General features: G+C 45.1%; 3 protein-coding genes across 12 annotated transcripts; 1 reads left to right on the forward strand and 2 right to left on the reverse strand.

Moving 5' to 3' along the window:
• Positions 1–15: 15 nt before the first annotated feature.
• On the reverse strand, positions 16–10,293 carry LOC139613268 (sialic acid-binding Ig-like lectin 15). 6 transcript variants are annotated; one of them, XM_071469753.1, is made up of 9 exons: positions 8,782–10,228; positions 6,605–6,719; positions 5,293–5,670; positions 4,059–4,421; positions 2,723–2,764; positions 1,639–1,728; positions 1,393–1,440; positions 482–521; positions 16–389 (listed from the first exon to the last, which is right to left on the reverse strand). In XM_071469753.1, the coding sequence occupies exons 1-9, from the start codon at positions 8,842–8,844 to the stop codon at positions 359–361; spliced, it is 1,170 nt and encodes a 389-aa protein (XP_071325854.1). In that variant the 5' UTR covers positions 8,845–10,228; the 3' UTR covers positions 16–358. The 6 variants fall into 6 exon arrangements, 5 of the variants coding, with proteins under 5 accessions (XP_071325854.1, XP_071325855.1, XP_071325853.1 ...); XM_071469754.1 differs by lacking the exon at positions 16–389 and having other exon boundaries at positions 424–521; positions 6,605–6,683; positions 8,782–10,293; XM_071469752.1 differs by lacking the exon at positions 16–389 and having other exon boundaries at positions 424–521; positions 8,782–10,293.
• Positions 9,071–24,960, forward strand: LOC139613269 (sialic acid-binding Ig-like lectin 15). Of its 5 annotated transcripts, none has more exons than XM_071469760.1 (7): positions 9,071–9,158; positions 10,254–10,643; positions 10,980–12,555; positions 17,509–20,429; positions 20,989–21,164; positions 23,221–23,393; positions 23,649–24,960. In XM_071469760.1, exons 1-3 carry the CDS (start codon positions 9,107–9,109, stop codon positions 11,402–11,404), a joined length of 867 nt encoding a protein of 288 aa, XP_071325861.1. In that variant the 5' UTR covers positions 9,071–9,106; the 3' UTR covers positions 11,405–12,555; positions 17,509–20,429; positions 20,989–21,164; positions 23,221–23,393; positions 23,649–24,960. The 5 variants fall into 5 exon arrangements, with proteins under 5 accessions (XP_071325861.1, XP_071325860.1, XP_071325862.1 ...); XM_071469759.1 differs by having other exon boundaries at positions 17,509–17,919; positions 18,736–21,164; XM_071469761.1 differs by having other exon boundaries at positions 17,509–17,919; positions 19,254–21,164.
• LOC139613267 (IgGFc-binding protein-like) lies at positions 13,821–18,374 on the reverse strand. The gene is made up of 4 exons (XM_071469751.1): positions 18,305–18,374; positions 17,800–17,885; positions 15,537–16,703; positions 13,821–14,965 (listed from the first exon to the last, which is right to left on the reverse strand). The coding sequence occupies exons 2-4, from the start codon at positions 17,846–17,848 to the stop codon at positions 14,556–14,558; spliced, it is 1,626 nt and encodes a 541-aa protein (XP_071325852.1). The 5' UTR covers positions 17,849–17,885; positions 18,305–18,374; the 3' UTR covers positions 13,821–14,555.
• Positions 24,961–25,303: the final 343 nt, after the last annotated feature.

Genomic DNA, 25,303 nt, shown 5'->3' on the forward strand with positions numbered 1-25,303 from the left:
AAAGATACATTCATTAATGTATGAGAATATTTATTTAAATAAACATGGACCTCGACAGGTTTTACACAGTAAAGCTTATCTGTATGCAAATAACAGCAACCTCTGACTCCACACTAAAAATAATCAAGTCCTACAGGAGGAAACATTACAAAACAAAAAGTCATTATGTGACTTTCACAGTCGTAGACCTGATATGATTTGAAAGTAAACAGAGTATTAATCTGATTTTGCATATTTACATTAGGTTTCAGTAAAATGGGTCTGGAGACGACCAATAAAATGAGCAAAACATATGAAACAAAAGCTTCAAAAATATGTACAAACTATGTGCAGTATTTCAGAAAACATCCCTTTATCTTCATGTTTTGATGGGATGTTGTTTGTTGTTCCTGGAAGATAAAGAACAAAAGAGGGATGTGTATAAATCAGCTGTTCTCCTCACTGTCTGCAGAGCATCATTACAGGCTGATGGTGTTCATACCTGACTGACGACACCACCTTCACTTCAGAGTACAGGACACCTGGAAAACAACCACTCAGACTGTAAATCACATTTTCACATAGACTTCAATACAATCAGACTCTCTGCAACCAGTGGAGTCTGATGCTCAGTAGAGAGATGCAGCTTTGAGGCTCCTCAGGAGTCTACGCCCAGGTTTATAATCAGTCTGTGGTTGGGAGCCACTGGTTGGTGGAATCAACAAATACACACACTGTTAGTTCTAAATACACACAACTAACTCGTCCAACACAGTTTGATTTAAGCTGACTCAGCATCTGTGAGACAAAGTCCCACGCTGTGATGTCATTAAACTGCTCCATCACATTCAGAGGGAAACTCTGTACCACACACTTATCTGACACCTGCAGTCACTTGACAAAAACTGATCAATAGTCTATCAATTTATGGAATTATTAACAGTAAATTCATTATTATATTTATTATATACCAATACATGTTCAATAATACAACAATTACTAAAATGTAACACTGACAGATCATAGTGAGGACGTCTACTTTTATACTTACTTTATAATAGTATTTAATTTAGATACTTGTGTATCTATAAACTTATGGATGCCTGATGAATAGTATCTTAGATAGATATAAAGATTCTTCTATACTTTTGTTGATTTTACCTCAGACAGGTTTTTCTTGCAGGACTTTCACTTGTTCAGTCTTTTGAAACTGTGACACTGGTACTTTTAGTTATTCCACCTCTGCACCCACAGCAGGTGTTTCAAAAGGTTCCAGCTGACTCATCAAATCAAACAGCTGTTGTTTACTGTTCTGTTGATATGAAAAGCTCAGCGACAATAATGTCTCTGTTGTAATCAGACACGTCGAGTGATTTACAGGTGTGAACTCCACCTGTGCTGTTTGTGACTCACCTGGCTCCTCGTGGTGCTTTGTGGAGCCGATCGGATCAGCGGGGGGGGCTATAAAGACACAGCAACAGCTCATCAGTCCTAAGGCGGCTGCTTTGCCTCATGAATTCATTTCATTTTGCCAGAGAGAGACGTCAGCTCTACCCAGGTGAGGTGGTCGTATTTCACTTGTTTATTAAAGGGGATGTGAATCTGCTCCTGACCCCCAGGTTCAGGGGTCAGTTTTATCTGTGGGAGAACAGGACTCACAGGAAGTGGAGGTCGTGGTCACGGTTGAGTAAAGTAGCTCAGCGTCGCTATCAGCTGGAGAGTTGGGGGCTCGCTGTCCATGATTCTCCACTTCACACAACACGACATGAAAACACACAGTTATTAATGTTTGCACATGATTTGCTCGTATTCAGAGTTTTGCACCGAGAGATGTTCACGTCCTCAGGTCTGGGCGACGTGTCAGCTGACGGTCAGAGAGGAGATCGATCAGCTGATCGTTTTTAGGTTTCAGTGACAGGAAGCTCTGGAGCTTCTCTTCTTCTCCGTCATGTAGTTGTGATGTTTTCTGTTGGTGTTGCTCTTCTCTCAACCTGAGTGACAGGTCGTGTGTTCCAACTCTCTGATATGTGACCTATAGGAGTGGCCAGGTCAGCGGTTGCCATGGTTACAATATTAAAGCTTATGGAACGCTCATGGTGGTTGGTTAGGTTTGGGAAAAGATTGTGATTTAGGTTAGAAAAAGCACTTCCTTAGGATTACAGGACCTTCGTTGTCATGGTGACAATGATAAAAATAACAGACCTGGATGAAAGAAACAACACAAACTGTCACATTCACACAGAAGTTAAACACTTGTTTCCTGTGTGAAAGACCCAACCTCCTACTCAGGTGGACTTTTTCCCTCCTTATACCACGTCACCTGACTTCCTCCTTTGCTCCTGTCATCATCACTACGACCACTAGATGTCGCCTAGCAACAAAACCTAACGATGGGTCATAGTAACCTGCTGAAAGACGACCTGTGGGCTCGTTTCTTATTGGAGGACAGTCTCTTTTCCTATTGTCTGCTTGTTTTCTAGTCAGGTTTGGTTGGTTTGATACATCTGAGCCTCCATAATAACAACACAAACTGAGAAACTGAACAGTGTTAATCTGTTTGTTCCTCCTGACCTCACAGCACCTCCTCTACAGCACCTCCTCTACTGAGCTGATGAAGAAGTGGAAGTGATAAGAGCTCCAGGCTGAAGTACATACCCAGACTGCTGAGGTTAAAATAAAACTCTTACTGTTTGCAGAAGTGAAACTAAGACAGGAAAAGATAAATTAGGTTTTAACCACTTACCGACCTCACCGTTTCCATTAATAGGAGAAGAGTTGGCTCGAGCTGAGGAGAAAGGAGAAGCAGTAAAACCTTAAGAAGCTGCTCATTTCAGATTGATGTAATATGCTCCAGCAAAAGAGAAAGTCTTTCCTTCTGTTGTCACCTGGAACAGGTTGGTCTGACTCACCCCTGTCAGTGATGCTGACTTCTTCTATTCTACCACATTTATATGAAGGTGGGTGAATACATTATAATACCATATAATACAACATTAAAAATACAAAAATGTGCATCTGTGACTGGACCTGGCTGAGCTGATGTCGGTTCAAGCAGAAACATGAAGAAGAAACTGGACTGGAACCAGAACATTGATTCATCGAGTCTGTCACGACCAATATCTGGGCTGATACCAGATCAGATCTAAAAAAAAAAAGCTGTTAAAATCATCTCCACCTCATCTACAACATTAAAAGTTGTTTCCTGTAAACCATCGTCACTGCCACTAGATGCTGCACAACACCATCACCCCCTCCTCCCCTCCCCTCACGCTCTCAGTCAGGGAGGTGTCATGACGCCCAGTGAAAGTGTCACTAAACACACAACAATAAGTCAACTGAATAAAGTGACTGTGAACACGAGAGCCAATGAAAAAAGTCTAACTACAACCATTATCTGATCCGCTGGGACTGGCCGACACTGATGGAGCAGGAAAAGACACTGATGGAGCAGGTAAAGACACTGATGGAGCAGGTAAAGACACTGATGCAGTAGCAGAGTGGTCTCTGGGGGGTCAGGAGGATTTCCAATGGGCCATTAGCGTTTCAGGTCGGACTGATTACTGTGTAGGCTAACAATATCACGTTATATAAGCGTATGCTAACTGTTCGCTCAGAGCCCCTCGTCTCTCCCAGTGTGAGCCATGTCCAAGTCAGTTTTCACAGTAGGGGGGTAAATGAACGGCCCATCCTCAAGTAGTACAACCCTGGTTAGCTCTCCTTCTGACTCGGGTTATCAGAGACATGTTGGTGTTATCAGGGAACGTGTGTGTGTTCTCTGTTCACGCTGGTTTGAAGCAGCAGCAGGAGGAGAAGGAGAAAGGTGGAGCAGAGAAGACTGGAAATAAAAAGAACAAATACTGAAGGAGGAAGCACAGAAATGTTCCAGAACATCAGAGGTCATCCTCTCTGTCCCTGACTTTCCTGTCCCTCTCTGTCTCTGCAGTTATCATAATAAAGACAACAACTGGCCAAAAGGTAACGACTGCAACATGCACAGATCTTGAAGAGGATCAGTTATAACTCTGAGCTCAGAGCTGAGCTCTGTCAGTGTGGAGCCATGTTCTCCCACAGCAGCTCACCTCTGTGTCTGAGGCAGGACACCACGACTCCTGTAGAGAGCAGCAGGAGGAGGAGGAGGAGGCCGCACACACTCAGTGTTACCATCAGCCTGTTACTGGGTGGATACGTCCTCTCTGCTCCGCCCAGCTCGCTCTCCGCCCTGCAGGTCAGCTCCTCCTCCTCCAGGTACGGCACGGTGCTGATCAGTCGGTACAGGCCGGACTGAGCCGCATCCCCCTGGTTGTCTGTCAGCTTCCTGGAGGCCGACAGCCAGAGGATCTTAGGCAGGGGGTGGCCCTCCACCTCACACTGCAGCCTCCGGGGGTGGCTGCGTGTGTTGGAGGGCTTCTCCACCACAGAGAGACTCAGGATCTGAGGCTCAGCTGCAGACAGACCATCACAACATGTGACTCAGTAGAATCTGTGACGTCTTTATCTGCAACTTTACTTCAGTTTAATGTTGATGGTGCTCAAAGTGTGTGATTCATCTTTTTTTGTTTTACAACTTGAAAGCAGTAAAAGTACGGAAGCCCTAAAGGCAAAGGATTTTTTTTTTTTTTTTACATTTACTGTGAGCAGCTCATTATTTGGGCTTTGTAGGTCTTCATACCATCCCACCTGACTTCCTGAAGAAAGACTCCTGATCATAATACACTTCATTGTATTTAGAGTCCATGGAGAAAAAAAAAGAAAAGACATTAATATTTTTAGTTCAATTTAGACCGGGGCCAGTGGTGCGGCCTCTTGTGGCTGAACTGAGTATCACAAAAACAAACACTCCAAAAAATCCTGACACAAAAAAAAAAAAAAAAAAAAAAATCAGCTACACAAAACAAACAGATCTGCCCTGTAAAATCTCTTCAAACAGGAAAAATGTATTTTTCATATTCTCTGTTTTCATGATCGTGACCTGTCTTTGCATTTGTGCATCAAAACCTCCGTTTGCCTTGTTTTCATACAACAAATCGTGTCTTCAGTGTCGATCAAACCTGAACACCGACGCCACCTCAGACACTGAGAGGATGAGTAACATTTCTGAGATTTTATTCTCTTTTTTCATCATAAAAGAACTAAACTATATATATATATATATATATATATATACACACACACATACATACATATATATATATAAAACCACATTTCAGTGTAATTTCAGTTGGATGATGAAAAGATTCAAGCTGAAAACACTGAAGGCTGAAAAACATCAGGTCTGAAACAACAGCAACTCTTTAACTCTCAGGAGAAACTCACCTCTCACATACAGCTCTGTCTTTTTTTGGTAACTATTCCTCCAGCCCTCCAGCTCCACTCTGCAGAAGTATTCAGCATCATCCATCAGCTGCACCTCCCTGATGCGGAGGGACACCTCCCTCCGTCGAGGGTCTCCATCCAGGAAATATTTTAATCCAGAAACTGAGCAGCTGCTGAATCCTTCCATCGAGTCGTTTTTAACTGAACAGCTGAAGAACGGCCGAGATTGTGATTCTCTCATCGACCATTTCACAGTGATCTCCCCTGAATACCACTGCTGTTGGGGATGTGAGAAGGAGCAGCTCAGGACGGCGTCTTCTCCTCTGGAGACATTGACCACTGGATGGACCACCATGTCCCAAGACCCTGAGACAGACCCTGGAGAGGAGCACATCAGTATCAGGTAAAGACGGTCATGACTGGAGCCATTTAAATTATTTACTAGGTGTGATTATAAAAGGTTTTGGCTTTATCTGAAACCAGCCACTATATTTACTGAACTCCTCTCCTGAGGACCTTCACACCACAGATGGACAAAGGGACCAATTTACACATTTGGACCAGAACCTTACTCTCTGCACAGAAACAAGTCCAGATTACATTTAGTACTAAAGCTTAACTTAAGCTGAGGTGGTTCAAACATATGGTAAGGATCCTTCAAGACTCCTTCCAGTGGTGGGTTTCTGGTCAAATCCAACTGGTAGGAGAGCCCAGGGCAGACCCAGAACACACTGGAGAGGGAGGAGGACGTGTGGGCTGCCTTGCTTCACTGCTGCCATCACAACCTGACTGCAGATAAGTGGCAATGGATTGATAGACGAACAGACAACAGATGGATCAGTGGATGGGCTCAAAATTGTCGGATCCCTGGTTGATGATTCGACTTCTGTGGCTCTGGAGCAGCTTTGTCAAGTCTGAGAAAATAACCCTGATGATCAATGAAGGTTATTTGGATTTGAGGCTTTGGTAGCAGGATCTGGATCCTACTTTGGTCCAGACTGGAATATCTCAACAACTCTTCAGACATTCATGTTCCCCTCAGGATGAACTGCAATTACTTTGGTCACCCTCTGACTTTTCATGTAGCATCATCATCAGGTCAACACTTCAGTTCATCTGATACTTTCTGTGAAAACTTTTCTTTCTTCTCCTTTTTGAAATTTGTCTCTTGCAACTTCAGGGAAGTGACACAGTGAGTCACAGACTAACCCTCTAAGTAACGTAGAGCACTTTTATTAAACACTAACAACAAACCAGACATTACAGCTTCTTCATACTCCAAACCACCTGAACAAAGGATGGAGGGTCCTACCTGTGACGATCGCAGTCAGAATAAGAAAGAAGGACGGAGTGCGCGGCCACATCCTCAGACTGATCAGACAGAAGTGGTGCTGAACGGAGAGAAACGAAGTCCTCAATCCTCCAAACTAAAATAATAATTGGGGAAGTTATGCGTGACACATATTTCCTGTTTGAAGGAGTGAAGAAGACACACTGAAGATACAACACACACCCATCAAATGGTGGACACATTTCCATCATATGTTTTACATTTTGTGTATTTGATGTTTAAGTGTCTGCTGTTGCTGCTGAGCAGGTGGTGAACAGTATGAGAGTGAAACACAACAATAAAACAGTGTCTGGACAGTTAAACAACAGAGTTCTGCAGGAACGAGTCCTGAAACCCTGATATTAGTTCTCATGTCCTCACTTCCTGTCCCTGGTCCTGAGTCTCTGGGTGTTTTAGTGTGTTTCTGCTTGATGGCTGAAGTCAGGTCTGTGTTTAACAGCAGCTCAACACATGTTCAGGTTTGATTCTCTGACATCAGACCCGTCAGTAAATCCCTCAGTCCTGATTCTAGAAGCTTCTCCATCTGTTAAAAAGGCCAGAGACAAGAGTCTAAATGAGACGACAGAGGTTGTCGGGGACGTTAAACGTCATCAGTCCAACATGAAACCGACCTCCTCACCAGTCCACCTTTACAGCCTCGCTGTGTTTCTACAGACTGTCACTAACTCTGTCAGAGGAAAGGCTTCTGTAGAAGAGCTCAGAGCTGAATCAGACTACAGGCTGAAGGTGAGTGGTGGTGACGGTGAAGTCATGTGACCGTGGTGTCGTTGGTTTAGAGCCTAACATGAGCTTTTTACTGCTGCTGGTTGTGTTTAGGCTTCAAACATCAGAATGTGGAGTCATTAGTGAAGATGATCCTGCTGAACCAAACCTGTCAGGATCAGAAACTGTTGCTGATTTTCTCTAATCATCCGAAACACAATGGAGAAATCCTATTGGCTGTTAGTGGAGGGAACCAGGTGATGATGATATCAGGTTTAGCTACAATAATAGGTCATCACTGTGGCAGTGTAAAGCTGAGGGGAGCTGCAGGTTCAGCTGATAATCACCACTAACAGAAATACTGTATATATCTACAGTATTGTTGATCTGAAACTATTGATTAACGTCTGACGTCCTGCTGCTGTCTCGTTTCAATGTACAAACATCCTGATGCTGATGTAAAACTGTAAAAGTTTGTCCTGAGGGTGGCGCCAGAGGAAAGGCAATGGGGTCATTTAACTCTACATGGTTCATCATTTGGCAGCAGGATCAGGACATTTCATGGAAATCTGACTCTTAGTGGGATTTTCTTATTCCCAGAAAACAAGACTGAACAGGTGATTTCACATTCTCATGTTCAGGATTTAAAATGTATTCATATATTTTTATGTGTATTTTTCCGTTTGAGGGACAAATTGTTGATAGTACTTTGAATTCATTAAATTAAAAAGGGACTCAAAGGTCAAACACAAATGGTTCGCTGTAGTTTATTGATCCCACTCAGTCTCAGTGGTGATACACCTGTTTTAAAAAGGTCAAGGTTGTGTCCATTGTCTCCAATAAGAGAAAACATGAAAATAAAAACACATTTAATAAAATCTCAGGCTGAAGCCTTGTTTCACACACACACGTGACTGTTTTCAAATCTGATTCAAAGGTTTAAAAAACTGAGAACATGGCGTGTCTCAGGAAGTAGAGGTGGTTCCAGTCACATTATTCTTTATATTATAACCAAGTGGCTGCAGCTGCATTTTCTTACGTCCTCTGGTCATGAGTTTTACTTGTTCACAAACAGGGAGAATGTCCAAATCCACAAAATGTAATCTTCCTTTTTTTTTTTTTTACTTACTTTGAGAACATGTTAATTTATTTATGTATCACTTTATTTATTCATTCATGTATTCATCTGTTAATTCATTCATTTTGCTTCAAGCACACTCATGTTGGTCGGTTGAGAAACATTTTGCATCACATCACTTTTCCTGACTTTTACCAGCAGAGGTCTCCATCCAGCTCTGATCTGACACAACTGTGCTGAGAGCTTCACTGGCTCATGAAGCTTCACTGGTTCATAAAGCTTCACTTCACCATCACTAACAAACACTGGCCTGAACTGAAAGGATTCGGGTGTTAAGGATGAAATGTTGCTCATTTACCAGCTGCATCTGTGAGACTTGAGCTTCCTTCATCTCCAACATTGGAAACAGAAACAGTCTCATCTCTGCTCCTTTCCTAATAATAAAAAGAAGAACACACCCACCCACACACACACACACAGCTGTGTCTGGAGGTACTGAGTCACATGAATGACACACACACACACACACACACACACACACACACACACACACACACACACACACACACACACACACACACACACACACACACACACACACACACACACACACACACACACACACACACACACACACACACACACACTACAGCTTGCCGTGTGGTTCCTTCACTAGTCTCATCATGGACGTCTGGTTGCTGTGCAGCTGTGTGAGTCTGCTGTCGTCTGCTGCAGGTGAGCTGATTTACACACATCAACAGGTGTGTGACCTTCATTCATGTCTTCACAGATGTGTGGCTCCTGATCTAAGACCTGGACAGACAGAAGTCGTCTCAGATTCTTGGTAGAGCTGAAGCAGAGCTTCACAGAGCTGTAGGGAAGAAACACAGAGGTTAAACAGTGTTGTGTTATTTTACTTTTGATTTCAGAATCAAATAAACTCTGTTACACTAAGTTTAAATTTGACCTCTGGTCCTCGTGGGTCAGAGAAAAGGTTCAGTTTGTTGAGTGAATGTGTGAACAAGTGGTAAATTAAAGGGTGAAATCTCTCCGATGATTTCAGCGCTGCGGTCAGCAGATGTGAGCCCAGCTGATTTTAAGGTGATGTTAGACAGCAAATAAAATCCATCTGGTAAACACAGAACGAGCTCGGTCTCCTGGGACAGGGAGCTGAAGCTCTCTGGGTTTGAACTCTGGATTTTTGTGAAGGGTTAGTTTCCACCATTCTCTGAGATTGTTCAGACAAACGACTAATCAGTTAATAAGAGAGAGAAAATGAATGAATCAACAGTGAATCAACAGTGATTCCACAGGCGACCATCACTGGAGCTGTCGCCCAGCTGAGTGTGCTGTGGGTGGACAGATGAGTTTAGCCTTGCTGGGGGTGGGCCATGCTAACAGGTCTCTGAGGACTGCAGGGTTTGTGGGTTCAGTTCATCATGAAATATGGTTCATGCTCCCCTCAGGATGAACTGTGGTAACTCTGTTGATCCTCTGGAGTTTCCTCTGGCGCCATCATCAGGTCACATTTTAATGTGTCCAGAACAAAAACCTGATGACGTTCCCTCATCCTCACCTTGTGTTTCCTGCTAACGAACTAAGATGGTGAACATGGTAACATCATAGCTGCTAAACGTTAGAATTTAGCACATTGCTAAGTCTAAGTTAGCATGGCTGTAGACTTTTTCTATGGAGGTACAACATTAGAATAATATCTGGAGTTGTTGGATAAACTGTTTCTCTAAGGTAACCAGCGACCTGACTGATTACTGGAGATTTATCAGCTGTGGCACTAAGACGTCCTTTTCCCCCATGTCCCCCTCCCTCCAGCCCTCGGCTCTGGAGATGACGGCTGGTCCATGAAGGTGCAGCCGGAGGTACGAGCCATCGAGGGTTACCCGGTGGTGCTGCCCTGCACCTTCAGTCACCCGCAGCACTCCCAGCATTCCTCCCTGCAGGTGTTGTGGCGTCTGGGCCATGGTCAGGGCGCCTCCGTCCTGTACCGCTGCACCAGCCGGCCCGGGGCCGCCACCTGCGAACCAGGCCCCCAGCAGGACCAGCGCTACCGGCTGGAGGGCAACCCAAGAGAGCACGACCTGTCGCTGCGCATCCACAGCACCACCCTGCAGGACAGCGGACGCTACTACTGCAGGGTGGAGGTTCAGGGGCGAGAACACATCAGCTTCGAGGACAAGATGGGAACCAGACTGAGAGTGGAGGGTACGGGTCCGCAGCTAGGAAGTCCAGCCACCTGCAGGCACAGATCAACCTTCTGCAGGGAAAAAATTGTTGGGTCAATTTTGATAATTAATCAACTATTTTAATTCAAATAAATTGAACACCCCAGGTTTTTAAAACTAGATTTTTAGTCCCTCTGCAAGACCAGAATCATAAGATGGATGATGGAGGAACAGCTGATGTCAGTGGAGCAAATTTTTAAGTCATGACTCTTGGGGGTCTGGGACCCCTGGGTAGTTGCCCAGTAAGTAGTCCAGCCTTGTGGCACTTTATAAATGTATCCTCATGTGTTTTCCCTCCCTTCTGTCTGTGCTGCAGCTCCTCCAAAGATCCTGGCTCTGTCGGTGGAGGGCAGCGAGCAGTCCGGTTACAGAGCTCTGTGCCGGGTCCAGGGCTCCCCGCTGCCGGACGTCCAGTGGCTCGGCCCGGACGACCTGCTGGAGGGCTCGCCGGTGGGCCCGCTGGCGCAGGGCACCCCGGCTCACTACCACACCGTCAGCCAGCTGAGAGACGTACAGCCGGGCCAGCAGTACACCTGCAGCGCCTCCAACCCGCTGGGCAAAGAGCAGGCCACCCTGTACGTCCTGCCCCCCCGACCCTCGCTGTCTGCGGCCGGGGCATCGCCTCCACTCCTGCTCCTCCTGTCGGTGTCTGTGGGGGCAAAGGTCATCCTGCTGGTTGGGATGGGGGTGTGGATGGTGCAGGGAGGAGCTCTGCAGGGAGTCAGCTGCCGGTGGAAATAACCTGCTCTGACATCATTTAGTGTAAAGTCTTCATGCAACACCATCGTAATAAATTCAATTCAATTCAATTCAATTCAGTTTTATTTGTATAGCGCCAAATCATAATCTACATTATCTCAAGGCACTTTACAGGGTCAGGTCAAGACCTTACTTTGTTACAGAGAAAAACCCAACAGTTCCCACAAAGAGCAGCGCTTGGTGACAGGGGGGAGGAAAAACTCCCTTTAACAGGAAGAAACCTCCAACAGAACCGGGCTCAGGGTGGGGGGGTCTGCCTCGACCGGTTGGGTTTAGGAGAAGATAGAAAGGGGAGGGTGGGGGGAGGAGAGAGGAGAAAAGAGAGAGAGACCAGGAACAGCTGTGTAGGTAATGGTGTTATCAATAATAATGACAGATAACAATTCATCAATTCATCTTTAATAATCAGTATATAGAGATATAATAACTGGTTTCGAACAGCTGATGCAGCTGTAATCAGCTCTAAGTGTTTATTGATGTATTAAGTGGAGGCTGCTGTATAAACAGATAATGAACGACAAAATAATGAAACAGTAATATAAAATATGTCTATAATATTCTTTAAAATACAAAATAAGTTTTAATTGCTGAGAAATACTGAGCATTAATAAATACTTTAAACGTCCTGTTATATCACAACTGTATTACACTGTGTTAAATCATGTATTAAAATACATCAAATGTTCACATACTGCTTACAAATACTAAATATAAAAGTTATTATTATTATTATGTTTATTATTAATCACATGACCTGAAATGTGTTTTTTGTCCTGGTAAATAAAATTTTGATGAAAACGTTTCATTTTTTCTAAATTCAAAGATATGAACAAACATTTTCTTTCTGAGGGACCAATGTTTACCTGCGTTTAAAAGAACAGCTTATACCTGTCAATGTTGGTGGGAAAAGGGTGTGACACACCTGAAAACATCACATGATCATTCACATACACTGCGCATGTGCGAGCCGGTGTAAACAGGAAGCAGATAGTGTACTCTGACGCGCTCGACTCTCACAGATCCGGAAAATGCTGCGTGTGAACTGAGGACCCGATCAGAAGATGTAGTAATGTGGCTTCTGTTGTTCCAGTCAGCATCATTCTACATGTTAACCACATTTAAATCACGTTAAGGTGAAGTTAACCTGAACTTTCACAACATCCAAACTGACATTTGAAGAACTTTAATAGCATTAATGGACTCAGTATGAGCCCAACACACTAACGCAGTTCACTTCGACTGGTTCCCGTGTTCCAGAAACACAATAATAACGTCGGTACCTTAACATTAGTTATCTGCACATTTTAGTTGGGCTTTTAACATCATATTCAAACATGTATCAACACCTCTGGAGTAAACACAGGTCACCATCCCGGCAGAGCCCGGTCCTGTTAGCATAGAAAACGCTTGGTAATCAGCTAGCGCTAGCTAGCCAGCTAGCTGGGTTAGCAAGGTGCATTTGTAATTTATCTACACTACGATATCAATTGGAGATTGGGATGCTAATTTTGGCGAAAACAGGCTAAAGCTAAAAATAAAATGTACTCACCGTATAAACTGAACAGCTGATTGCTTAGAGTGTCTTTGGTTCAACCAGAACAACGCTGACATTTTAGGCGAACAAAAAGGTAAAACTAATTTTCACGACCTGAAAACACGATGGGAGGTCTGTGTAACTGTATGAGGAAAACTCCAGGACGAAAACACTGCACCCAGAAACCAGTTCACGACTTATTCAACATGGTTCCGTGAGAAGAGACCGCTTCAGACCGCTGAATCATCCGTTAGCCACTGCAGACCCTACTTTATCGTCTATTTAAATTAAATGGGACTATAATTTTAATAATAAACATCATGTTGTATTGAAGAAGACTTGAAACTAGCGATTGAGACCATAATCTCGTTATGAAAACGTTTACTGGGGTCATAAACCAGGTGAGAAGTCGGGTCATTTCCTCATAGGCTTCCATACAATCGCACTTCTTTCTGCAGCCAGCGGTGTCGCCCCCTGGCGGTCAGTAGACAGATGCAGGGTTAAGGCGCTTCCGCATTGGCTTCATTTCCCGGAGCCGGAGTTTACGTCATGGATGTAAGACCTTCTTATAATACATCATGGTTCACGTCCATTGTCGTCACCAGTCTGTGCTTTAAACTGAAACGTAGAAGAAGAGGTGAGTTTAAAACGCGTTGGTGTGGGCGGAGCCTGAGCTGTGTGCCTTTATACTGTTTGCTTGTCTGACATCAGATTTAATCAGGTTGTAATTTGTGTCACTGTTGAATCTTTTCACAATAATGTCGTGGATGCTGATCATCAGCGTTGGCTCCTAATTTTGGCAACAAACACAAAAGATCAGAGGACAAGTGCACATGAATGTAATGACGACAATAACAGCAGTGCAGGTTCACACTGATACATTTAATGGTACAGTCAGCAACACCACAAATTAAACTGAGTCTATCCTACACATGGTCTACGCTATTTGTGAATTTAAAGCACAAAGTGTTAAATATTATGTCTTCTAAACAATCAATCTTAACTTTTATATATCTTTATATAACTGTGGGTTTTCCCAGGAGCACAACCCAAACAACGTGTCTGTGTAGATGATCTCTAGAAGTGCAAAACATGGGGTCATCATAAAACCACAAAATGTCAAATTGAAAATTCTCTCTTTTGACTTGTAATTGTTTCTCAAATGAGAAACAGGAGCAGTGATTTACAGAGAGCAGATAATAAAACCACACTTTTCCCTTTGCTCCTGTCATCATTACTACGACCACTAGATGTCGCCTAGCAACAGAACCTAACGATGGGTCATAGTAACGTGCTGACAGACGACCTATGACCTCGTTTGAGGAGTCTCCTAAAAAGCCTGTTTCCATGATTGTCTGTTGACCACATCATTCTTTAGTCAGCTGATTACAGAGGTTACGTCGGCCACTTACACGATTCATAGACTAAACTCTTCCTGTAATGATCCAACTAACGTGACCTACGGGCTCATTTTTTACGGGACAGTCTCAGATAAACACAGTCTGATGGAAACAGGCTTTGACGCGACACCAGCCTTCTGATGGGGTTTGTTAGTGTTTTCCCGCCCGTTCACCCCCACCGTGCTGCTGGATCGTCCCACTACAGGGACAAGAGGACGGGAGAGCTGTAGCAGACAGGATGGGCGGCCTTACAGCAGTCCTCGTCTCTCCACCCAAAGTCCTCGTCGCTCTTCAGGCTCATGATGGCACACTGTCCGTCGTGCACCGTCCCGGGCTCCCCCTCCTCCCACTTGGTGTTGTTGACGGCATCGTTGTTTAGCCAGTACCACTCCCCAGTCTGGGAGCTCCGACGCATACCGATCCACACCTCCTGCACGTCTTCGTCCTTGGCCTGGATAATCTTTTTGTAGATGTGTGGCCAGACTAGGGCATTGGACATGCTGATCAGCTCCAGGTTCTTGTCTCTGCAGTACTTCAGAGATTCACGCCAGCCGCTGACCACCGCTCCGATCTCTACGACCTCTGGAGTCAAGGCGCAGCCCCGAAAATCTACAGACCAGCGAAGCACAAGAAACAAACTGTCATGAAGCTGAAGTGTTTTCAATGTTCAGTATTTGTTCTGATGTCCATGAAAACATGTCGTCATTATTCCAGCTGTGCTTTACTGTTCATGCACAGGAGGAAGCAGAGTTAACAAATACATGAACACAGATCCTTATTTCACAGCAAGTCTGATAGACACACGGTCTTTGACCAACTGGAGCGACTGTTAATTCATTATAGAGCTGCTGTCATTTCAGTGCTGAAAGACTCTGAGACCAGAAACTCAGTCTAAAGTTCGAACTGACACGTCCTTCACTTTGAGGAGTTTCTCCTGACTCAGTGGAGGTCAGAGTTCAAACACAGTGAGGCTCATGTTCAGAGTATCTCCAGGTCTGGAAAGTCTTTAAAAGCACTGAACTCAGTTCCATTTACAAAGACTGAAATTTACAAATTATTTAGCTGTTAATCGGTTCATCCATCAGTTTTCTGCTTATTACCAGAGGTTCTTGTTACAGCTGTGCTGAACTGGCCTCAGCTTTAAACAGGCTTGGAAACAGCCCCCAGGGCAGGTCCTTACCTGGGCTGCTACTGATGATGGCCGCCGGGTTCCCGAACAGAGCCTCTCCCATCGTTCCCGCGAGGTACACCGCCATTCTGGAGGACGTGTGCCAGATGACGGTGTCTGTCTGCGCCAGCTCCACGGATGTTGACATGAACTCGGTCCCTTTCAGCTTCTGCCACTCGGGACTGTCCAGAGCAAGGTTCCCTTTTCGAACCCCGTCTGTGAAATCCCTGTGGACGACGATGACAGCAAAGCTCTTCGGCCCAGGGACCCCAGGGACCCCAGGGACCCCAGAGACCGGGCTGACCGCGAAGCAGGAGGCGAAGTCCGCCTCCGGGATCAGAGGGAGGAGCAGCCCGGGGCGGTAGAGCGCGGCTGTGCCGGTGACCTCGACCTCCGGCGAGTCCGGATTAAAGGCTTTTATTTTGGTGGAGCCTTTCTCCGACAGGAGCAGAAATGTCTCCTCGGCAGCATCCTCGGCCAGAGCAGGAGGGATGAAGAACCTGAGCTTCGCGGCCCTGGCGGCCGGCAGCGGGCTGTACAACAGCCCGCAGGTGCAGCCGTGGCGGAGGGCACAGGGGTGGCCGAAGAGGACGGCCACCGGCTGGTCGGCCGTCACAGTCCGCAGCTGGGCCCCCTCCTGGACCCACATCTTAGCAGTCGTACTGGGTTCAAGTGAAACCTCCTGAGTCTCTGCGCCTTCAACAGTGACCGTGGCGCCCTGGTCCCCGCTGACGATGAGGAGGTGGAAGGGGTTTCTCTCGGTCACAGCCAGCGACACCTGGTCGGTGGTGCCCGGGATCGTGGGTGTCGGCGGGATCAGGTACTCTTTGCCCAGTTTCTCAAAAGGAGTAACCAGAGCAGTCTGCAGGCTGTCGTTCCTCAGGCTGATGGCGACCACAGTGATGTTCTTGGTGCTGGTGATTAGAAGCAGTTTCTTAGTGGGGTTGAACTTCTTCAGCTCCATTCTTGCATCCAGATCGAACTCCCAAGACTTTCCAGCCTCCAGGGTCGAGTCTGAGGTGTCGAAGCTGTGCTGTTTGATGGTGACCTTTGTGTCGGGGTACAGGGCGGTGATCAGGACCTTGTTCTGGGAAGCAGTGGGATGATAATAGGCGATGTTCTCTGGAAAAACAAGAATGAACTTCTGACCGGTGTCCTCTGGTGGGTTGGCAGTGGATTCTGGAGAAGGAAAAAAAACATTTCATTCAGCATCTTCCCTCCCTGCTGTACGTTCTTCCACATCAGAGTCATTTCATCAGGGGCCGCGGGCAGGAGATGGAGGGTAACTTTATAATACAGGCCACTGATGAACCACTAACACTGATGAACTGTATTAAAGGAGGAATGAATGACGCCTCTCTGTCTTTTATACTGGATCCGTACAGGAACTGTCCTGGGGACATGGAAACATGGAAACAACCTTTAGGTTAAACTAAGTGCTTGTTTTGCAGTGATTTGAAGATGAGGGGAAATTAGAGATGACTCTGGAGAAGCTGCTGCTCCTCCGCCCTGTGCAGGTATACTGAATACAAATACATCATTTGGATATGCACAGCATTCAAATTTCTGAATAGATACAGACATTTCTGTGAGCTGTAGCTCTGTGAACACGGAGGACTACACGGAGCTCAGTGTGGCACTTCTGGATCTGGACTTGTGCTGGTTTCTCCAGTTTTCTATGATAGTGAACTCTTGTTCTCAGACCACGGACCATCTGATGAAGTTTTTACATTTAGAGGTTTATTACAGAAAGTGTTTAAACCTATGATCAAAATAGTCACACATTCTGTCACAGTGGTCCTTTAGATAATAAAAAGAATCACCTGATCATAAAATAATAAGTGAGAATAATAAATCAGTAAATATTGATATGTTGATAATGAAAATAGCCTCGCAGCTCTCCTGTGATCTTACCTGAGGTTTTGAAATTAAAACACAACTTCACAATGAATGAGCTCAGTTTAACCTGAACCGGTCTCTACAGGACCAGAACCTCGAGGTGGAGGATGGAGGTATCACCTGTTACAGGTGATATTTTACTTCACCTGTGCACATTTCTAACATATTTGTCATTAATTAAATTATTTGGACCAAATTAATACGGTATGTAAGAAGCCTGGGACTCTTTGGGCCCCTGGGGCCCCTGGGCATGCTGTGCCTGGTTGATCGTCAGCCTTGTTTGTAACACAGTAAACATATGGTTGTACCTGCAGCCAGGTGTCATGTGGAGCCTTGGTGAAGGTGAGTTGAGGTGTGAGGTGAGTCTGTGTTGTACCTGAGCTCAGAGCCGCCAGCAGCAGGACCAGGAGCCGCCCCGGACTCATGGTGACACCAGGACCAGCAGAGCTGTTGAACCTGGACCTGGGACAGACTGACAGTTACCTCACAGGCTCAGGTGTGTGACACCTTCTCTCCTCATGCAACAGTGACGCAGAGAAAAACTCAACTTCTCTCTTCGCTGTAAAAACAAGTTCAGACGAACAACTCAGGAGGATCATTTGGTTTTTTTGTTTGTTAACGGTCAAACAGAGAAAAGATCAGACATAATCAAAAACTAATGACACATCATAAATGAAATGAAAAGTTCTAAAAACAGCTCAGGTGTGTCTGTACACAGTCAAACACCTGAGCTGTTTTATGAAGATGATCCTCTGATCCCTCTGTTATGAGAATTCAATCTGCGGTTAGTTTGTTGTTTAAAGATTTGTCTCATTCGTCGTCCTGATGTGTTTCAGAATCGGACCTGTGGTCAACGTTAAAATCAAAAATCATTTTCTCACCTCTGAGGTAAAATCTGCGTCTCGTCAGTCGTCAGTGGTCGAGTCTCTTCAGTCACGTCCGTCTCTTCTCCTTCAGATATGAAAACGCACATTTGTCAGTCAAACAGCAGATTTGCATGAGACGTGTGTGAGTGATTCATGTGTTGTGGGTCCGAGGTTCTACAGCGTGTGGTTCTACGAGAGTCTTAAACCAGACCTGGCTTGTTTCTGGGGGTTAGTTCAGTCCGGTGGGAACAGAACCACAGAACCGGTTCAGGTTCTGGTGGCAGAGACAGAAACAGGTGCAGGAGAGTTGAGCTGCTGCAGGTTGTTTCCTGATCTGATCCTGGGTCAGTTTGACAGTCAAATGAGTTTGAGCTGCACAAACAAACACTGAGCTCATGTTGTCTGTGTTTGATGTTTAAAGTGTGTTTCTGTTCCCTGTTCCACAGACCAGGATCCACAGGAGCTTTATTCTGACATCAGTCCAGCACTCACAACAAAATGGATTTGTCCTTTTATTTGTGGGTTTTATGTTTGTTGTTTTTGCTACAACCCTGCACGTCCACATCTTGTGGACAGATGTTCATTAACATGCATTGTCCCCACGTCTGGCCCATATACTTCCACATCCGGGCAGATTCGAGCAGTTTTTCTGTGTTTTTGCCAGGACTGGTCCAGATGTGGTCGTCTGACAGTCATGCTGTGTATAGACTTGGGCCGTGTGTGGGCCGGATGTATCTGCTCTCTGAGAAATAAATAAAAACACTTTAGAAGAACAAAGTTCCTGTGATGTTTCCTTAAACAGAAGCTGGATCTTTTCCCAACATTATGACATCACACAGATACACACATGTGACTTTGAGTAATTTAATTACCGACGCGATGACGAGTGTGAGGGTTTGGTTATTTTCATCGATACTCTGTGATCAGTTCTGATCTGGATCCAAAATTCATCTTTCTATGTCAGGGAGACCAGATCCTGAGCTGAGGACCTGTAGACCTGAGGACCTGGGAACCTGAGGACCTGTAGACCTGAAGATTTGAGGACCTGTAGACCTGAAGGCCTGAAGACCTGAGGACCTGGGAACCTGAGGACCTGTAGACCTGAAGGCCTGAAGACCTGAGGACCTGGGAACCTGAGGACCTGTAGACCTGGGGACCTGGGGACCTGGGGATCTGAGGACTTGTAGACCTGGGGACCTGAGGACCTGTAGACCTGGGGACCTGGGGACCTGGGGATCTGAGGACTTGTAGACCTGGGGACCTGAGGACCTGAGGACCTGGGGACCTGAGGACTTGTAGACCTGGGTACCTGAGGACCTGAGGACCTGAGGACCTGGGAACCTGGGGACCTGTAGACCTGTAGACCTGAGGACCTGTAGACCTGAGCACCTGAGGACCTGTAGACCTGAAGACCTGAGGACCTGTAGACCTGAGGACCTGGGAACCTTAGGACCTGTAGACCTGAGGACCTGGGAACCTTAGGACCTGAGGACCTGAGGACCTGTAGACCTGAAGACCTGAGGACCTGAAGACCTGTAGACCTGAAGACCTGAGGACCTGTAGACCTGAGGACCTGGGAACCTTAGGACCTGTAGACCTGAGGACCTGAGGACCTGAGGACCTGTAGACCTGAAGACGTGAGGACCTGTAGACCTGAGGACCTGGGAACCTTAGGACCTGTAGACCTGAGGACCTGGGAACCTGGGGACCTGGGGACCTGGGGACCTGGGGACCTGTAGACCTGAGGACCTGGGAACCTGAGGACCTGTAGACCTGAGGACCTGAGGACCTGGGAACCTGAGGACCTGTAGACCTGAGGACCTGGGGACCTGGGGATCTGAGGACTTGTAGACCTGGGTACCTGAGGACCTGGGGACCTGGGGATCTGAGGACTTGTAGACCTGGGTACCTGAGGACCTGAGGACCTGGGGACCTGAGGACTTGTAGACCTGGGTACCTGAGGACCTGTAGACCTCAGGACCTGGGGACCTGTAGACCTGAGGAGCTGTAGACCTGAGGACCTGTAGACCTAGGGACCTGTAGACCTGAGGACCTGTAGACCTGGGCACCTGGGGACCTGAGGACCTGTGGACCTGTAGACCCGGGGACCTGAGGACCTGAGGACCTGAGGACCCTTCAGGTCTGAAGTCAAACAAAATTAAAATCATTAAAAAGACTGAATTTACATCAGAAATTCATCTGATGAAGCTGCAGCTTGATTCTACAGATTCAACACAAGATGGAGCCACACACACACACACACACACACACACACACACACACACACTGTAATCCTGCTCACACACTCAAACCTTTTATTAATTCTGGTGGTTGTAGTTGTGTAACTGTCCGAGCTGTTATCTAACTGACAGACATTGTCAGAGCAACACTGAAAGACCATGTGTGTGTGAGTGGAAACTGAGAACATTGTTTTTCCTTTGTTATCTTATTTTATTTTGTTTTATTTTATTTCATTTTATCTTATTTTTTGGGAGTTAATAGGGACATTTGTAGGAGACGAGGATGTCTGTGTTTGTTAGAATCAGATTCAGATCATTGAGCTGAAGGAATGATGTGTGTGAGATTATTGTCCTTGAATACACTGAACACGTGCATGTGAATCTATATATGTCTATATATACCTCCTGTGTGTGTGTGTGTGTGTTTGTTCCTGTCTCTAATCTTTAATCTGGCGCTAGATTACAATGTGCAGGAAGTCCTGAATAATGACATCATTGTGCAGCTGTGGCTCCACCCTCCTGATGACATCACACATAAGGAGGACAGAGGTTTATGACAGAGCTCAGACCCTCGAGCTCCTCGTCCGTGTCCAGGAACATCGGTGAGCAGCTGCAGCATGGCGACGTTCGTCTCAGTGAGTAACCCAACCTTTGTTGTTTCATGTGTTTTGTCCTGAAGTAAAGAGACTGAGATTTAAATGTTGATTTGATCTGATGTGGTGGGAGCAGTATCAGCATCCTTTACTTCAGTAAAAGTACCAGTGATAGAAAGTAAAAATACTCCATAACAAGTAAAGGTCCTGCATGAGAAGTCTGACTGGAGCAAAGCAAAGTGAATCAACAGGAAACAAATAAACATCTTTTAATAATCATGGAGACAGTGAACTGAACCTTCAGGCTCTTCACTGATGGAACCAACATTTCTCATTCTCTGCTGTTTTCTAGAGAAAATAGTTCATCAAATAATCTGCAGATGAATCAATAATGGAAATAATCATCAGCTTAAAGTGTCCAGAGTAAAACCACTAATTCTGCCATAGAATAACCTTTGACCTTTGACAGATTATTGATTCAGTATCTGATCATTGGTCCTGAGTCATTTTACTGTGCAGCTGCTCTAACTACCTCAGATACACTTAGATCATTTGGTCCACTGGTTCCCAGCATCAGGGTCGTGCTGCTGCAAAAGGTCACGCACATTTAAAGGAAATCGGCAGAGGTGAAGAGTGTTTAATACTCATAGACTCCTGAAGTGTGACAGGGGCCACAACTGCTTTTTTATAAGGAACCAAAAGCCAAAAAGGTTGTGAATCACTGGTTCAATCTTGGAGCAGAGTGTTTTATAAGCTTTTAATCTGAATAGTGAAATAAATGTAGAGAAACAAAGGTTCAGAATTTCCCCCTGAAATGCAGCAGAGTAGAAATATGAAGGATCAAAACCTGTGGGTCATAATAACCTGCTGCAACCACATTAATAATCCCAGTAAAATCATAATATCTCAGTGTGAATGTTCATTCTTCAGTTTGGAAACGTTTTTATCTGCATCTCATGATCTTCAGCAGGTCAGAAAAGCAGTAAGTGACCTTGAGCAACATAATTATATTAAATCAATGTATTTCATGTTTTCTTCTGAATACTTTACTGTACTTCACTGCAACACAGATGCAAATATGTACTTTTTACTCCACTATATTTATCTTTTAACAAGATATGATTTACTAATAAATTAAGATGTATTATTATTATTATTATTATTATTATAGGTTAGAATAAAACCCTGATCCCTGGGAGGAAATCCACAAACTACCCAGCAGTATATAGAATAATTAGAATCAGCTCCATCTTTCCCTGTGGTGAACACGCTGAAGCGTCAGTATAATTATAATCACATCACATCACACATATCACGGGTCCTTTAGTGATTTGCTACTTTAGTGACATTAACTTTGGTGCTTTTAATCAAGTAAAACATGTGGATACTTCCTCCACCGCCGCCTCCTGGTTGTTAGATTATTCCACATTAATACTTATTTATGAGATCATATATGTGATGAGTGTAATCAATCTGTTCATTTTTAGTTTCATCATTTAATCCAGTCACTGAGTTTTTCTGACGTCAACGAGTTAACAAAACATCATAAGCCACGAGTTAGTAAGAAATTGATGAAATAGAGACATTCGACAGAAAACAGGATAAACCAGGAGCCAGTCAGACTCATCACAGTGTTTCTGTGTGCAGCTGCTGTTAAAGGAGGCGGAGGTCTAATTAAAGCCGAAGTAGGTCTTTATCGGTGGTGGGGGCCCCTGGGGGCCGCCCTGCTCAATTTAGCTCAAATGCCCTGAAAGACTGAGGCTCCTCTGAGATCTGCTGACGGGAAACTGAGTCAACATCAGTGTGAGTGTTCGCTGCACACACTGAGCTCCTGTCTTTAAGGAGATGTCCACTGTTGTTCTGTTTTATTCCTGTGCAGACTTCAGTCCGTCTCTTAACTTGTTCCTCCTCCTCTGTGGCTCTCAGCTCTGAGCTCGTTGGTTCCTACTGAAGAAGTAAATCTTATAAACCCCTGAAGCAGCTGCTCACTCTGGTTTTTATCAAACACAGGAGGAAATTTGTTGGGGACTATTTTCAGCGGTGGATTAATCAACATGTGGCGACATCATCAAACCGTCTGTGTCTCTGTGTCCTTCAGCTTGCCACCTGCCACCACTGTCCTGTCGTGTCATCCCGTCGTGGCCTGGTCTACAGGGACTCTCTGTCGGCCCTGTCCAGGAACCTGAGGGCCCCGGGGTGCCCCCACCAACCCCTCGGCCCCCGGCTGAAGGACCTCGGACTCCACAACAAACACCACTGCAGACTCACCAGGTAACCCTCGCTTACACAGACCAGTAACATCATCATTACATCCAGTGCGACCAAATACACAACAGGATGTGAAACAGTCCAATCAGCTCCACCTTGACCAGAGGAAACGGTGAAGTAGAAGTAGTTGACAGTTGTCATAGTAACAGTAATAACAGTACCACAACAGTTCTGTGGTTGTAGTATCCGTGAGCAGTGCCACTCAGACGTCACAGGTGTCAGGTATCATCACCACCGCTCTCTTCCCTCTCCTCACAGGCCTGAGCTCCCAGAATCCATCCCTCTGGCTCGCTCTAAGCCGTCAGGCGGCATGAAGCACCTGGTCCTGGCTCACCTGAGGAAGCTGCTGACACTGAGCCCCGCCCAGCAGAGAGGCCTCCACCTGCCGGTCTGACCTCAGACCAGCGGCAGGAGAGTTAGTGGTGATGATGACGATGAGCTGGACTGAACTGAAAGCTGCTGGACACCAGAGGGCGCTGCAGGGTGCAGGCAGACAGGAAGAGGACTCGGCGGAGCCTGAGTCCAAACACAGGTCCAGGAGACGGTTTGGTTCTGAGGGCGAAGGAGACAGAAACCAGAGGACTGAGGGTGGAGGGAAACTTTATTTAGATAAATACTCTTATTTCACCGATGTCAACCCCATCCAGCATCTGTGGCTCAGGGACTGGGATCCAGACCTTCACCAGCTCTGTGCTGGACCTCACTGATGCTCTAATGTGTCTGAATGGCATCAAATCCCAGCAGCAGGTTCAGGCTGAAACCGGGGGTTAAATATTGTACAATATACAGTTGTGTTATTTTATGGAGGAAACACTCTACACTGTAAAAAGTAAATTTTTTAGTGCAGATAAAAGTAAATAAGATGATTTTCTCAGCAGTTTAAATAAAGGAAACAGTTTTAGTGACAGTATCAATAAGTTGTAATAATTGATAATTTAAAGATAATTAGCGGTTTCTTCTGCTGCTGCTTGTTTTTCATGCTGTGTTGTTGTTGTTGTTGTTGATGTATCTTTCTTTAACCAGCTGTATTTTATTGCTCAGAATAATCAGTGACATGTAAACTCTTTTAAAAAGATGATGCAGCGGGATCAGAAACACTGAAGAAACACAACATCTTCAATATATTAAAATCTGATCACTTTGGATCAATAAATCAATATGTGGTAAAGTAAAAAGTTAATCCCCCTAAAACCAAAAGGCAGTGATCTGTGTATTTCTGAACTCTGGACAGAGCCAGGCTAACTGTTCCCCCTGCTTCCAGTCTTTATGCTAAGCTAAGCTAACTACATCCTGACAGATGTCATATCTGAAAGAGAGTTTTGTAAAAAATGTTGAACTGTTCCTTTAAGTTACCAGTGAAAATGTGTCAAATAAGAGTCAGATGATGATGATGATGATGATGATGGTGATGGTGATAATGATGATGAATACTAGGACTAGAGATAAATAAAAGGTTTGCGTTTGTGTTTGAATATTATTTATATCTTTATTGACCAAAGGAAACAGAACAAGCTTCACTGGAGATGATTTGTCTGTTTAATATCTGAAATACATATGAACATGACTTCAATCTTCTGTGTCTGTGGTTCTTTTTTCTTTGGTTTCTGCCTGTTTGTTTTTCAACATGTCCCATAGATAAAAGCATCATGGGAGCTGTAGTTGTTGACCTAAACCTGAGACACCGCTCAGTTGTTTCAGTTTTTCTCATTTTGCTCTAACCAATCAGCAGCGACAGTGACACCGAGTCTGTGGTCGAGGTCGTTAGAGCGACCGACGGGTCGTTGTCATGTTGATGAAAGAAATATTTTGATTTAAAGGAACAGTTCCATATTTTGTGAGAGAAGAGCGAACTGTTCCTTTAAGAGCTGTTATTTCTGTAACTTGCAAACACCTCATGTACACAAGGAGACGTT

This window comes from Trachinotus anak, unplaced genomic scaffold (genome assembly GCF_046630095.1).
Source record: "Trachinotus anak isolate AG129_WGS33_773 ecotype Australia unplaced genomic scaffold, CSIRO_AGI_Tana_v1 ptg000032l, whole genome shotgun sequence".
Taxonomy (NCBI): domain Eukaryota; kingdom Metazoa; phylum Chordata; class Actinopteri; order Carangiformes; family Carangidae; genus Trachinotus; species Trachinotus anak.

What these genes read in the sequence shown, in the direction of transcription:
- LOC139613267 (XM_071469751.1), bottom strand. Translation starts at nt 17,848, where the DNA reads ATGAGTCCGGGGCGGCTCCTGGTCCTGCTGCTGGCGGCTCTGAGCTCA. An exon ending in GCTGGCGGCTCTGAGCTCAG is followed by an intron (nt 16,704 to 17,799) that starts GTACAACACAGA and finishes TTCCTTCTCCAG; the next exon opens with AATCCACTGCCAACCCACCA. An exon ending in CATCATCAGTAGCAGCCCAG is followed by an intron (nt 14,966 to 15,536) that starts GTAAGGACCTGC and finishes GCTGGTCTGTAG; the next exon opens with ATTTTCGGGGCTGCGCCTTG.
- LOC139613268 (XM_071469752.1), bottom strand. Translation starts at nt 8,844, where the DNA reads ATGAGACTGTTTCTGTTTCCAATGTTGGAGATGAAGGAAGCTCAAGTC. An exon ending in TCTGACTGCGATCGTCACAG is followed by an intron (nt 5,671 to 6,604) that starts GTAGGACCCTCC and finishes GCTCCTCTCCAG; the next exon opens with GGTCTGTCTCAGGGTCTTGG. An exon ending in AAAGCACCACGAGGAGCCAG is followed by an intron (nt 522 to 1,392) that starts GTGAGTCACAAA and finishes GTTGTTTTCCAG; the next exon opens with GTGTCCTGTACTCTGAAGTG.
- LOC139613269 (XM_071469757.1), top strand. Translation starts at nt 9,107, where the DNA reads ATGGACGTCTGGTTGCTGTGCAGCTGTGTGAGTCTGCTGTCGTCTGCT. An exon ending in TCTGCTGTCGTCTGCTGCAG is followed by an intron (nt 9,159 to 10,253) that starts GTGAGCTGATTT and finishes CCCTCCCTCCAG; the next exon opens with CCCTCGGCTCTGGAGATGAC. An exon ending in AACCAGACTGAGAGTGGAGG is followed by an intron (nt 10,644 to 10,979) that starts GTACGGGTCCGC and finishes TCTGTGCTGCAG; the next exon opens with CTCCTCCAAAGATCCTGGCT.